This window comes from Phocoena sinus, chromosome 15, assembly GCF_008692025.1.
Source record: "Phocoena sinus isolate mPhoSin1 chromosome 15, mPhoSin1.pri, whole genome shotgun sequence".
Taxonomy (NCBI): domain Eukaryota; kingdom Metazoa; phylum Chordata; class Mammalia; order Artiodactyla; family Phocoenidae; genus Phocoena; species Phocoena sinus.
The window spans coordinates 61,675,890-61,689,750 of NC_045777.1; the positions used below are offsets into that span (position 1 = coordinate 61,675,890).

The window sequence follows — 13,861 nt, forward strand, 5'->3', positions numbered from 1 at the left end:
GCACATTTCCTTCGGGCAGCGTCCCTGTGCCTAGTGGGCAGCCAGTGACCTGGGGGAACGGTGCCCGTTGATAGCTCATGTGAAATTAAACTTGGCTGCTTGCTGGTGGAACCTGTTATGAACTAGAAGCTCTCAGTGTCTGCCTTTAATACAGGGGAGGAGATTTTCTTCCTTAGCACAATCATGGCGATGTTAACTCTCTCGGCCGACTAGTGGCACAAAGGAAAACTGCCGCCCGGGTCTGCATTGGCGAAGGCAGAAAGCTGCAGTTACGGTCATTCCCTGTGACCGAGAGAACCGGCTGTGGCTGGGAGAGCCGGCAACGGCGAAAAGCACACCACGAAAGCAGTGTGGTGGTGACATGCTTCTGTTTTTATCCAGATATGCTAGTAACATGTTTATTCAGTGTGGTGCCTCTGCTGAGATAAGACCCTCTTCCTTTGGGTGCTTTAGACCGCCGTTTGTTTAGCTGGAGAACTTAATGAGTAATGGATGTGCTTGGCTGGCTGATAGAAAGTATTTCCACAGCCTGTGGCTGTGTTTGTAGAGAGCCAGAGAGAGACCACAGGCAGCAATTTGTCTTCTTAGGTATCAGCAAAGTCTTGTCTTTTAACAACTAGAGGATTTATTTTTAACTGCTTGAGTCAGTGTTTGTCAGATGACGCGGACCATCAAACTGCAGATTGAAGTCCCCAGTGCGGGGGAAGCTGGGCTGGCTGGGAAAAGGGGTGGGATTTCAGCACCATCGTGCTTCCGTGCCTCTGCCTCCCAACGTGGGAGAGAGTTTCGGGCTTCCAGCAGCAGGAGTCAGTTCGCAGGTCCAGCTGGCAACTAAAGGGTAACGGCTCCTTCAGCTGCTTGAAGACAGACTTGCCCAGTGATCGGGGTGTTGTGAGAAGCCACCCAGGACCCCGGGACCAGAGGATTCCGAGCGCTGGCCTCTGCTGTTTGGCAGACTGAGTTTTTCCCTTGCTTGATGCTGCCTGTCTCCAGAAGCCTCTCACCATGATCGATAGCTCCAAGAAGCAGCAACAGGGCTTCCCGGAGATTTTAGCTGCTGGCGATTTCGAGCCACTAAAAGAAAAGGAATGCCTTGAAGGGAGCAACCAGAAAAGTCTCAAGGAAGGTCAGTCTGTCTGTGGACAGGGGCAGAACTGCCAAATTCATACTCTCATCAACCAGGCTGAGCGTGTGTGTCTGCTTCCCATGCCGTGTGTCTGCTCTCTCTGCACTCACGTACCTTACACGCTCTAAGTTCTTTGAAATGAAAGCTTAATGCTGTTCTTGGTAGCCCTTTCTGAAGATTCATTCACTGATAGGACTCCAGGGAGGTGGCAGTAACTGATAGAGTAAGGGGACTTAACGAAGCCAGTCCTCATTTCGGTGAAATCCTGCCAGGTTCGTTTTGTCGATTTTCTCATGTCCTCTAATTTTTTTGCTTCCCCCCACCTCACTTTAGGAGAGGCCATTTCCTTTTCAGTGTTATGCAGAACCCTGCTTCTTCTACATTGACGAACACGTAGTTCCAGGGAAATGATTTCTTTTTCCAGTTAACATGTTTATGGTTTTTATTGTTTAAAAGCAGGAAGGTAGCTAGCTCTTTCTTAATTGTATCTTTAAATGATTGGTTTAATTGGTTATAATGCACATTGCACCATCATTTTGTTTTGTTTTTTAGGCACATTGCGTAGTTTTGTGGTTTTTTAACAAAGCAAAGAGTAAGCTTAAGAATGCTGTCAGTGATTGTTAGTGGCCACCACGCAGGTACCTCCCTGACTGATTTAAGAAAATGTCCAAAGTTCTGGGCACTGCTGTCCTGTGTCCTGGTACACTGAAGTGAGGCAAGACCAGTGCCCAGTGTGCTTTACTACATACAGCAGCTGGAGACCAGGGGCCATGGAGTAAGAAATTCAGAATCTTCAGAGAATAAGTTTTTTCTGAATTTGAGATATGAAAGTCACCCCTCTCGATGCTTGTTTAATTTGAAATTTGATTTTCTAGTGTTTTTGGGAGGAAAACTCCCCACAATAACCATCAGCTGCCCCCTCACCTCTCCACTGGCTCTTCCTCGTCTTCTGCAGACCCAGACAGTAAATATAGTCATCTGCCCAAGCAGCAGTCTGAGCTTCTTCCAAAATGATATTCCTTCTTTTCTTTTTCATACATTTAGAAAAGGAGAATGTGGTGACGGATTGTTGCATATTTAAACAATAAGAAGAAGGAACGATAGTTGTTTTCTTATTGGAGTTGAACTTCTTTTGGGTACTGGTTGAAAAAAACATGTAGATGGAAACAAAGGACACACAATGAAGTATCAATAGGTGCTGCCAGGAACCAGACAGCGGGGCTGCCCCCGCTTGTGCGCTGCAGATCTTCTTGTAGACTGTCGTAAAATCAACACCGGTAGAGCTTCTAGGGCATGTTCTAGAGACTCACTGAGGAGAACTTAATTTTTTTAAATCCGTAACTTAAAAAGGGGATTATCTATGTATCATTTAAGTCAAGTTCTAGTGTTAAGCTCCTATTAACATCACAAATTTTTAACAATTTTTACGCTACTTGAAAAACCGGGAAAAGTGGAGGAAAATGCAATTGGAGAAATAAAAAGATGTTACAACAACAGTATGATAAGGAGTGTAGAGAGCAAGAATTAAAAATATAAAAACAGGGTAGGAGAATTATCAACAGGAACAGCAAAACTGCCTTGAGATGATTACGTAATGTATCGATTCTTTCCCTAACAGTTGTGACCATGCTTTGAATTTATACATGTGCTGTAGTATAATGTCACAAAGCAAGAGCATGGACTCTGGAGTGAGATATACTTAGGATCAAATCCCACTTTCTAGCTCTGTGACCCTAGACAAGTTCACTGCTCTGAGCCTTAATTTCCTCCTTTGTACAATGAAGATAAACAATACCTACTTCATAGTGTCTTTATGAGATACCCAGTTTCATGCCAGTTTGCCACCCCTCTTCTAATTTTTTTAACCCTTTGTTACTTTTCCTTTTTATTTAAAATTTAATTTTTAAAATCTTGTGTATATTGGCAAAGTAGAGAAGTACTTACATATCTTACTGTCATGTAAATTCATCAGTATAAAGAGGTGTACAGGGAGAGAACTTTCATATTTTTAAACACTCCACGGAAATGACTGGATGATAAAATTCATCTACCTCACCACAGTTGCACTGAACTAGGCTTCGCTTTCTGTCTCAACAGACTGTATTTCTACTTATTTTTTGCTAGCGATAGGGCTGAGGGGGAAAAAAAAAAGAGAGATATCAAAGGTGATCTGTACCTCAAAGGTAGTGACACCGAAAGAGGATTAGACCTGAGTTTAATTAGAACAGAAAAAATAGGAGAAATTTTGCAGAAAGCTACTTTTTTTCCTTGGTGTCCTCTGAAAATGACTACGTTCCTTTGCAGGGTTGAACTCCTGGAATTCAGTGTGTCACAGTCACTGCCTGCAGATGAGCACCAGCGGTGACCTTATCAGACTCTTGGGACAGGCCACTGCTGAGCTTCTTCTGCTGCTAGGTCCTGGGTCATATGTCAGTTTTATTAATCTGTGAAAGCTTATTGATACGGCAGCAATGTTCAAACACTAAAATGCCCCAGAGTCTAATTAGATCCTATGCTATCTTGTCAAAAGACAAATTTCTGACTATTTAGTCATGTCTGTGGTTTATGCCTCGTGTTAAGAGATACTAATTTAAAATACTACCTTTCACATAAATAATATTTGATGTTCCACTCATTTGTGGCAGTGTCTGAATCAAAAGTTTTCAGGTAATGAAGGAGGAATAGATTTGGGTCCATTCCATTCTAATCGTAGTGACACAGCCAGGTCTCTGGCGTTTGTGATGGTGTCTGCTGCGAGGGGTGGGAGGTCGACCTCTGCTTCTCAAGTAGTTGCTCTCGTTCTTGCTTCTTTGGGGACACTTTAGAATTCCTGTCATTGTTGACAGTGCTAATTAGCTGAAATTATTATTAGGGGGAAAAACAGATTTTGTAAGCAGATAATCATAGGTTTCAAAGTTTATGTGACACCTTAGCAAGAAAATTTAGTAATACCTGTTGAAAGTTTAAGGGAAAAATGTTCCAAGTGTCAACCGCCTGTGAAAAGTTGTCACCACATACCAGAGAATTCTTTGGATAATAAAGCATATCTCCTCACAGTTTTGTTAATGCTTATATAAACTTTTTGATAAATACCAACCCACATATATAGTTGGAGAATTTAATTATTTTCTGCTTCAGGTGAGAAATGGCAACAAATGTCATGAATTCTGATCAACTTCAAAATAGAACATTTTCCTTAGACTGGTTTCTTTTGTCAAAGCAGCAGTAGGGAATCTCACCTTTTGACTTATCCACAAAAGGTTTAGAACATTTTTTAATAGGGCTCATCACAGATGAGATTTAAATTTAATTTCTGGTTCTAACAACTAAAGGATATTACACATCACTGACTTGACAACTTACAAATTAATAATCATGAAACTTGAGGGGAAAAATCAAATAAATTGAGATGTTTAATTCAGATAAGTGGTTTAATATGAAGCGTTACTTGAGATAATGAATCATAATGCCAGTGCTACCAGCTAGTTGTATCCCATATTTATCCAAGACAAAATGGTAGCAAATCAATTTAAAGAGGAAAAATTGATGTTCGATATACGGAGCTCTCTAATGGTGAAAATGAAACACCAAAGAAAGAAAACTGGCTTGTGTATTAATTACTTTGACTAAACTACCTGCTCTAACAAACAACCCCCAAACTCAGTGTTTTAACCAATCAAAGCGCATTTCTTGCTCAAAACATAGTCCCAGGTGGATTGGGCAGCTATCCTAGTCAGCCGTCCTCTAAGAAATGACTCGGGGATCTGGGCTCTTTTTATTGTGTGGCTCAGCTGTGGCTGGTGGGGAGAAGAGCTACTGTTTTGGGGAACCACATTTCCAATTCTGTCGTAGACTGGCTAGTAACAGTTGTGATAAAGCATGTGAAAGTTTGTGGCAGACTGCATCATAGACAGTGGAGTGGGTTAATGGGGTGCGCTGGGACATGGCTATAGGAGATCTGTGTATGGAAAAAATGCACATTTGTCTGAGATATTCTGAGCAGTTCAACCTAGGGAAAATAGACTAAATAAATACCTTTATTAAAGCACCAAAACTTTTCTAAGTGACCAATTATCTCATACATACTCTACCTGCACTGTCCATGAGCCTCGTATGGCTGTTCAGATTTACGTTTAAAATCATTAAAAATGAAGTAAAAGTTTTTAAAATTTACCTCCTCAGCCACATTCTCCACATTTCAGTTACTCAGACGCCACACCTGGTTAGTGGCTTCTGTATAGAACCATGCAGATTATAAACCATTTCCATCACTGCTGGACGTTCTCTTGGAAAGCTGCTCACCCCAGCTTTGCAGGTCCAGAGTCTCTTAAAACCCAGTCCCTGTGCCACTTCCTAAAGAAAGTCACCTGATCCTATCAACTAAAAATAATTTCTTCTCTATCATATACTCCCAGTAACTGGCTCTGCATCTTTTTATGGCATGTCACCTTTTGCTACTGTGGTATGTGTCTGTACTATGTGTCTGTACTATCTTCACTATTAGACCATAATATTTCTTGGAGATACTGTCATTGTTTGGATGATTTTTATACCTCACTCCCAGTGCCCTGCATCTCAAAGATACATTACTATTATGCAATAAGTTTTTGAAGAATATTATACCCCTCTCTGCCTTCTTAAACAATATAGTTTGAACTATTACCTTCAGATATAATTTAAAATTCAATTATAAATTAATGGCTAACCCAAAATGTAATGCATTGGTCCCTTAAGTCATTGTTGAGGTGTATAAAACCGTTTGCCCATGCACAGAATGATCCCTAGATCATTACTAGATTACTAGAATCATTGTTTATTATTTGATTTTTGTCATCTGCCACGTTCGGCTGCTCTTCGCTTTTCTGACCTGCTGCTTCTAATCTTCCAACTAAGCAACAAATAAACAAAATGTAATAGTGGAATCCTGATTGTGTTGTTAATTCAATTAAAATTTATTGAGTCATACTGGGAGAAGCAGACAAATAAGCAGTTAAAATAGAGAATGCTACCGAGCCTTCTTCTGTAAGTAAAGCACGTGAACTTTGCAGCATCTATTTTTATTTCTTTGGGAATTTCTTCTTTCTTTGTTTTCTGCCAGTGTTCTACATAACTGAAAGTGTTGTACAAGTGAGGTATTGCTAAATTAATGGGTTTTTAAAAAATAAATTTGAAGTGTACGATACGGTCCTTAAAATAAATTCAAATAACATACAGGTATGAAGGAAAAAGTAGAAGATTCTTTTTCCCAGATGTAATTCAGCGTCTTTTAAAAATGGGTATATGCTGCCTTTGAGATGAAATTATGTAATTTAACTTTTTATTGGAAATCATTTTATTTGGCAGAAATTTGAGTGCTTCTCCACAGCATCATTCTAGAGGTTGTAAACCTCTATAAGCAGTGGCATTCAGGGAGCTCACAGCCTGCAGAGTGGGAAACTGAATGATAATTTAGAAGTTAAAATACATACACACATAAAAGACATAGCAGAAGAAACCTCTATCTGCTTTAGTCCAAATGAGTGAGGATCACAGACTGAGCGCCAGGCGTCTCTCTTGTGCTTCAGACCTGCACGGTCATCTACATCCCTGACGGCTCCAGTAGGCCCCTTACTTCTTCCCATGAAACACATTCCTCCGGGGCTTCCTGTCTCTCCGTCAGTGGCACCTCCGTCCCCCCATCAGCTCACGGCAGGAACCCAAAATGGGAGTGATCCCTGATACCTTCCTTGACCTTCTCATAGCCTGTCACCAAATGTGGTTATCGAATCTGTCAATCCTACCTCAAAAATATTTCATTTCTCAACAGCACTGTTTCACCACAGCCCCACCCTTATCCAGGTCCCCTTCCTCAAATAGAATCTCAACAGGAATCTTTACTCAAGTAGAGATAGAGCTGCCCAGCTGATCTCCGCCTACACTCTGGCCGCCTTCAGCAAGTGAGGCCCTGCCTCTGTGCTACTTCTCTCTCTCCGCAGCTGTTCTCTCCCAGAACGCCTCTCCCTGCCCACCCATCCCCACCCCATCCCCACCCGATTGGCCTGAACAACTGCAGCTCATCCTTTGATCTGCATCATCACGCACAGTTGCTCTGACATTAGGATTGCACACAAGTTGTGTCACAAGTTCTCTGTTCTCCTTATGTTTTTGTGGGCAAATTGGCACATGTGTTTGTAGGTATACATATATAACGTTGAACAACGTGGGAGTTAAGGGCGCCAGCCTCCCACCCCCCTGCCGTGCGCAGTCAGAAATCTGAGTACTGTTCTCTCTGCCTCAGAAACAAAGGAATTGACAGATGACTCAACCAAGGGCAGGAAACCAAAATGGTCTGGGTAGAATCAGGACTCAGACCCTAATTCTTTTGATTCCACATATCGTGATCTCTAATCAAACACAAACTTTCCCCCCACTTAGTTAAAGATGTGTAAAATGAAAATACAGATACTGTATTTATTGAAAAAAAAGTCCACGTGTAAGTGGACCTGTGCAGTTCAAAGCCATGTTGTTCAAGAGTCAACTCTGTGTGTGTGTGTGTGTGTATGTCCCATTCCTGAATCCACAAAATGGGAAGAAAAACGAGGATACTGAGCCAGGATCAAATGACCTCAAGAGAGTAGCATGTCCTTACTATTCTGGGAAAAACTGGAGGTAAATAATATTCCACTATTTTCCTGTTTCATTGTTAATTGTCTTTTTATCCAGAGAAGCTGCCTTCGGAATTTACCCTAAGGCATTTCAGAATCTTTTATGCAGCGTACATTTTCCCAATTTAGAGGGATTAGGAAAGAGCTTTAAGCTGTCAGCACAACACACATATATGGGATCTAAAAAAAACGGTACTGATAAACCTAGTGGCAGGGCAGGAATAAAGACACAGATGTAGAGAAGAGACTTGAGGACACAGTGGGGAAGGGGAAGCTGGGATGAAGTCAGAGAGTGGCATGGACATATATACATTACCAAATGTAAAACTGATAGCTAGTGGGAAGCAGCTGCATAGCACAGGGAGATCAGCTCGGTGCTTTGTGACCACCTAGAGGGATGGGATAGGGAGGGTGGGAGGGAGACACAAGAGGGAGGGGATATGGGGATATATGTATACGTATAGCTGATTCACTTTGTTATACAGCAGAAACTAACACAACACTGTAAAGCAATTATACTCCAATAAAGATTAAAAAAAAAAAGTGTCAGCACCTCTGCCTATGGCTGCACACTGAAATTCTAATGCAGCAGTGAAACATAGACTTTTTGATTACCCCCCAAATAAGAAAAATAAACATTATCTTCTTTTGGAAACATGGAGGGTTAAGAAATCTAGACATTCAGGTATAGAAACAGCATGGTCCTACAGATTAAAAATTAATTGTCTGAAAAAACAAATCAAGTTTTTTTTAAACCTCTTTACATTGCTGGTGATCAGGCACTTAAGTGGATGATTTTACTTTTGCAGTGCCTATTATTTGTGTTATACTTCAATTTATTCCACTGTGTAATTTATTTCCACTGCGTTTTAACCAAGTGAGATTTTTTTAGATGCACATAGGTATGTATAATATCTTTCTGTATGTCTGCCACAGGCTAACGTTGTCCCTGCCATTCTGTACCAGGTCCCCTGGCTTGACATCACATTGTCATACCATGAGAGGCATACTTAATTCATTCCAACTTTTGACAAAAAGGAGAGGGGAATTTGTGTGAAGGTATGATCAGTTTAAAGAAACATGGCCCATTTTTAGCAGCCTGTTTCCATGGAAACAGAAGCAGCAGCCAACCAGAGAGTTATCAAAGTACCTGTAAATTTCCAAGGGCTGAACGTTGAAAACATTGTCTTCCTGACCTCATGGTGCAGATTAATGCAGGAAACCTACAGTGCATTAGCCTGGACTGCTAGCATTTTTAGTTTTTACTTCATTTTTGCTCTTTAATTCCTGATATAGGGTAAATGCTGCATTCTTGACTGTGACCTCCCTACCAGCAAGGGAGAGTGGTTTAGAATTCCACAGTTTGTATCACCTGCCTCTTCCCCCACACCCCTCACCCGAGTGGACATCAAAGGATGCAGTAGACTTTCTGATATTGGATGAAAGGCAGTATTTCCTAGGTAGTCTAAGACCTAACTTTCAAACACTGATTTGCACAGTTTTTTTTAAATTAACTTAATGTTGTCTCTCCTTTTCCTAAATGGAAAATAATCATAATATAAAAATTCCTGATCAGAATGCCCTTTGCGCTCGGTAGTATCAGAGGTTTAGATTTATGTGCATACTGTGTTAACTCTGCTTTTGCTTCAGACAGGAGTGTTGACGGGAGTTTGCTTAATGAGCGCAGATAGCATGGCTCTTATAGGACAAACCACCATTTTATTTTTGGCCTCTTTGCATTTCATTATTTTAAATTACTTGAAGAAGAACCTTATTTTATAATTGGCAAATCAGACCCCTGAAAATACAACCAAAAGTCTGTCATCTTCGGTTGCTACTTTTTATCATCTATGAGAGTGCTTAAGTGTTTGTACGCTTCTCTAATGCAGCCTAAATTTCACATTAACTGTAAATGGAGATGAAAATAAATTACTGTCTACCAGTTTTTCATGCTCTTCTTTACTCCTTTGCCCTTAGTGTTCCCTTTTTCAGTCTTCTTTTACCCTTCAAAACAATATAATTAGATTTTGTCTTCTGTTCTACCACCAACATCAATTCAGAAATATCTGAAGCCTCAAATTCATACAACTAAGCAAGACAAGTGTTGGTTCTGTCCCATGATAATCACTTGCCCATACAAAATCTTCTTGGTGGTTTATTCTTAAACTTGGCTAGAATTCTTTTTCCTTAGAAAATAGTAACTCAGTTATATACTTGTAAGTATACCATACAAAATTAAGTAAAACACGTTTATTAAAACTTCTATATGGTGAGCATTGTAGAAGGTGCTAGAATATAAGGATGAGATTTAGAAGGGGAATTAGAGGCCCCCCCAAAACCAACAAAACCTAGAATTTGGTGTGACAGGAAATATAATATATAGCTGTTATTGTAGTTATCAAATCCTTGAAAGATGAAGTAACCATTGGTGGTTAACGGAATTATGATGGTGAGGGGGGCTAGCTAGCGATGGGTGGGAAATAAGAAATTTGATTATTTAGTAATTAGTGTCTTAAAGTCAGTTGCTCTGCCAACTGTTCCATTTTTTCTATTGAGGTAAAATTCACACAACATAAAATTAACCATTTTAAGTGAACGATTCAGGGGCATTTAATGTATTCACGGTGTTGTGCAAGTACACCTCTGTCTAGTTCCAAGACATTTTCATCAGCCCAAGAAAAAACCCTGTAGCCATTAAGCAGTGGCTTCCCCCCAGTTCCAGGTAGCCACCAATCTGAGCTCTGTCTCTGTGTATTTACCAATTCTGGATATTTCACATCTATGGAATCATATAATATATATGATGTTTTGCCATCCGGCGTCTTTCACTTAGCGTAATGTTTTTCAAGTTCATCCATGTTGTGGCTTATATAGTACTTGATTTCTTTTTATGGCTGAATAATAAATATTCCACTGTATGGATGGATCAGGATTTGTTTATTCATCTGTTGATGACATTTGGACTGTTCCCACCTTTTGGCTGTTGTGAATAGTGCTGCTGTGAACATGGGTGTACATGTGTGTGTTTGAGTACCTGTTTTAACTTCTTTTCAGTTCACCTAGAAGTGGAATTGCTGGGCTGCAACTGTTCTTAACTAAAATTTTATATAATGAGCTTAAGAAAGAACTGCCAAATGTTCTAATTTTGTATCTTGTGGTCTTTTTCTCTGATGAAATGATATCGTTCACAGCCAGTGAGTGACTCGCCATTTCCTAACTGACTTCTCTCCCCCAAGCTGTTGCCATTATTAGTTGGAGCATGTCAAGACAAAATAACCATGTTTCTCTTTTCAACTTGTTCTTCGCAGTCTGCAATGATTATTTCAAACCTCCTTCACTAGCCTCAAAACTGACGTTTCCTTCATTCATCTCACTTTGAACAGATGACCTTTCTTCCTCCTTCTCTGAGAAAATAAAAGCCATCATCTGGGAACTCTCTGGACGTCCCAGACCACATCTATAAACCTATCTGCAGCTGTATCCAATCCTCATTGCCTTCCTGTCATGATAGAGGAAGTGTCTCTTAACAAGGTTGTTCTTGTTTGCTCTGAATCCCCTCGCCTTCAAGGGATCTGCTACCTCTTATTCTCTCCTTTATTCTCATTCATATTCATTCATTCCCATTCTCTCCCTCCTCTCCCCTCCCCTTTTCTCTCTCGCTCTTCATCACTTGTAAACCTGTTCAAGTATGTTCCAACCTGAAGTTCCACACCCCTCAAGCTTTCGCCTCTCTCCTACCTTCCTGGGCAACATCTTTTTTTTTTTTTTTTTTTGCGCTACACGAGCCTCTCACTGTTGTGGCCTCTCGCGTTGCGGAGCACAGGCTCCGGATGCGCAGGCTCAGCAGCCATGGCTCACGGGCCCAGCCGCTCCACGGCATGTGGGATCTTCCCGGACCGGGGCACGAACCCGTGTCCCCTGCATCGGCAGGCGGACTCTCAACCACTGCGCCACCAGGGAAGCCCCCTGGGCAACATCTTGAAAGCATTGTTTCCATTACTATCATTCTTACTCTTACCCCTCCCTAACCTCTTCCAGCCTGATTTCCATCCATCACTCCAAAAAGCAGCTCCTTCATGTATTACAACAGCAGCATCGGACCTAGTTGGTCGTGACCCCTTTCTAGAAACACTTTTATACACACTCTCCAGGCTCCTCCTGCTCCTTAGGCAGCTTCCTCTCACTTCCTTTTTTGGACCTTCATTCCCTATCTGACCTATAAAAATGGGCTTTTAATTGTTGGATTTCCTAGGAACTTGGTCCTGTGCTTCTTGTTGTTGCCTCCTCTTTCTATAGTCTCTACCTTGGCAAACTCCCATAGCTTCAAGTACTACATAAATGACAACTTCCAAATTTTAGCCTCCTGCCAAAAGCTACCTTCTGAAATCTGGACCCATAGAGCCAGTTGTCGCTTTGACATCTCAGCTTCTAATTCAGACATGTCCAAGACTGAACTCCCTAAATGGCCATGATGTATTCTTTATTCAGTCAGTGGTCCACCCACGTGCTTAAGCCAGAAACCCAGGCATCATCTTTATCTTCTTTCCTTCAAACACAACATCAGTCCCTCAGCACATAGTGTTGATTTTGTTCTAAGTATTTCTCAAATCTGTCTGTTACATCTCTCAGCTGTGTTGGAATTGAAGAGAAAAGAATGAGAAGTCTTAAGTTTATTAGGTTTCTGTCCTGGAACATGAGAAGAATTCTACCAAATTTATAAATAAATATGTGGTTTACAAGAGAAAGCTTAACCTGAGCTTATGACAACCACTGTAAATATCTCTGCATTCAGTCAAAAACCCAGCCCCATCACTCTCACTAATTCTTTTGATATCTATTGGTCCCTTACTGCTTAATAGTTATTTCAAATTTTACTATTACTTTGGCATAATATTGCTGATAGCCTTAGGTAAGAGTAAGTGCTCTTTGTTTCTGAATTTAAAATTACCTTAAAGCATGATGATGTATATTATGGGGAAGGGATGAGCAAAAAGGTCCTCTCTCTTGCCTTGTAAGTGGGGATATAGATTGGTACAACCATTTGGATTGCAAAGTGTCCCTATCAAAATTTTCAGTGTGTGTGTGTGTGTGTGTGTGTGTGTGTGTGTGTGTGTATTTTAAGTGTGTGTGTATATATATATATCTTTAAGTGTTTATACATACACACACACATACACACACACGATGACACAAAATGAAGATAATCACTGCAGCATTGTTAATAATAACAATAATAGCAGGAAATCTAGAAACTTAAATGTATATGATTGACACATCCATATGTTAGATGCAGCCACTAAGATAACCAGAAAGAAGAATGAGGTGGATTTCATGGGTGTTTTTTTTTTTTTTTTTAAGCAAATTATCGAACTGTGTGAATGGTATGATGCCTCCGCATGTATTTCCTTTGCATATTTTATACTTAACATTGCCAGAATATTCACGAAACATTCTCTAGAGCCATAGAAACTTAATAGTGGTTACCTTTATGGAGGAGGACTGGAGGTCTCTGGTGGGATGGACTGACTTTCACTTTTTTTTTAATTGAAGTATAGTTGATTTGCAATGTTGTGTTAGTTTCAGATGTATAGCAAAGTGATTCAGTCATATATTTTTTCAGATTATTTTCCATTATGGGTTATTATAAGCTACTGAATAGAGTTCCCTGTGCTATACAGTAAATCCTGTTGCTTATCTATTTTTTATAGTAGTTTGTATCTGTTAATCCTGTATATACCACATCTTCTTAAATCAGTCGTCTTGATTGTCACTTGGGTTGTTTCCGTATCTTGGCTTTGGGGTGCGTGTGTCTTTTTGGAATAGTGTTTTCATTTTTTCCAGATACATATGCAGGAGTGGAATTGCTGAATCACATGGTTACTCTGTTTTTAGTTTTTTAAGGAACCTCCATAATGTTTTCCATAGCAACTGTACCAGTTTACATTCCTACCAACATTGTACAAGGGTTCTCTTCTCTCCATACCCTCTCCAACATTTATTATTTGTAGACTTGTTGTTGTTGTTATTGGCCACGATGTGCAGGTTGTGGAATCTTAGTTCCCTAAGATTGAACCCTCGGCAGTGAAAGCAC

At 40.4% G+C, this 13,861-nt stretch overlaps 1 protein-coding gene across 5 annotated transcripts in view; it reads left to right on the forward strand.

The window, feature by feature from the left end:
• MRTFB (myocardin related transcription factor B) overlaps positions 1 to 13,861 on the forward strand; it is a 201,739-nt gene that overhangs the window by 124,916 nt on the left and 62,962 nt on the right. The window contains exon 1 of one of the 5 annotated variants that reach the window (XM_032605709.1): positions 807 to 1,126. The exons of the other annotated variants lie outside the window; for them this stretch is intronic. Coding sequence (XP_032461600.1) covers positions 1,006 to 1,126 — 121 coding nt within the window. The 5' untranslated portion in view covers positions 807 to 1,005. Of the gene's footprint in view, positions 1 to 806; positions 1,127 to 13,861 lie in introns of those variants that run through there. 5 annotated transcript variants of the gene reach the window in all.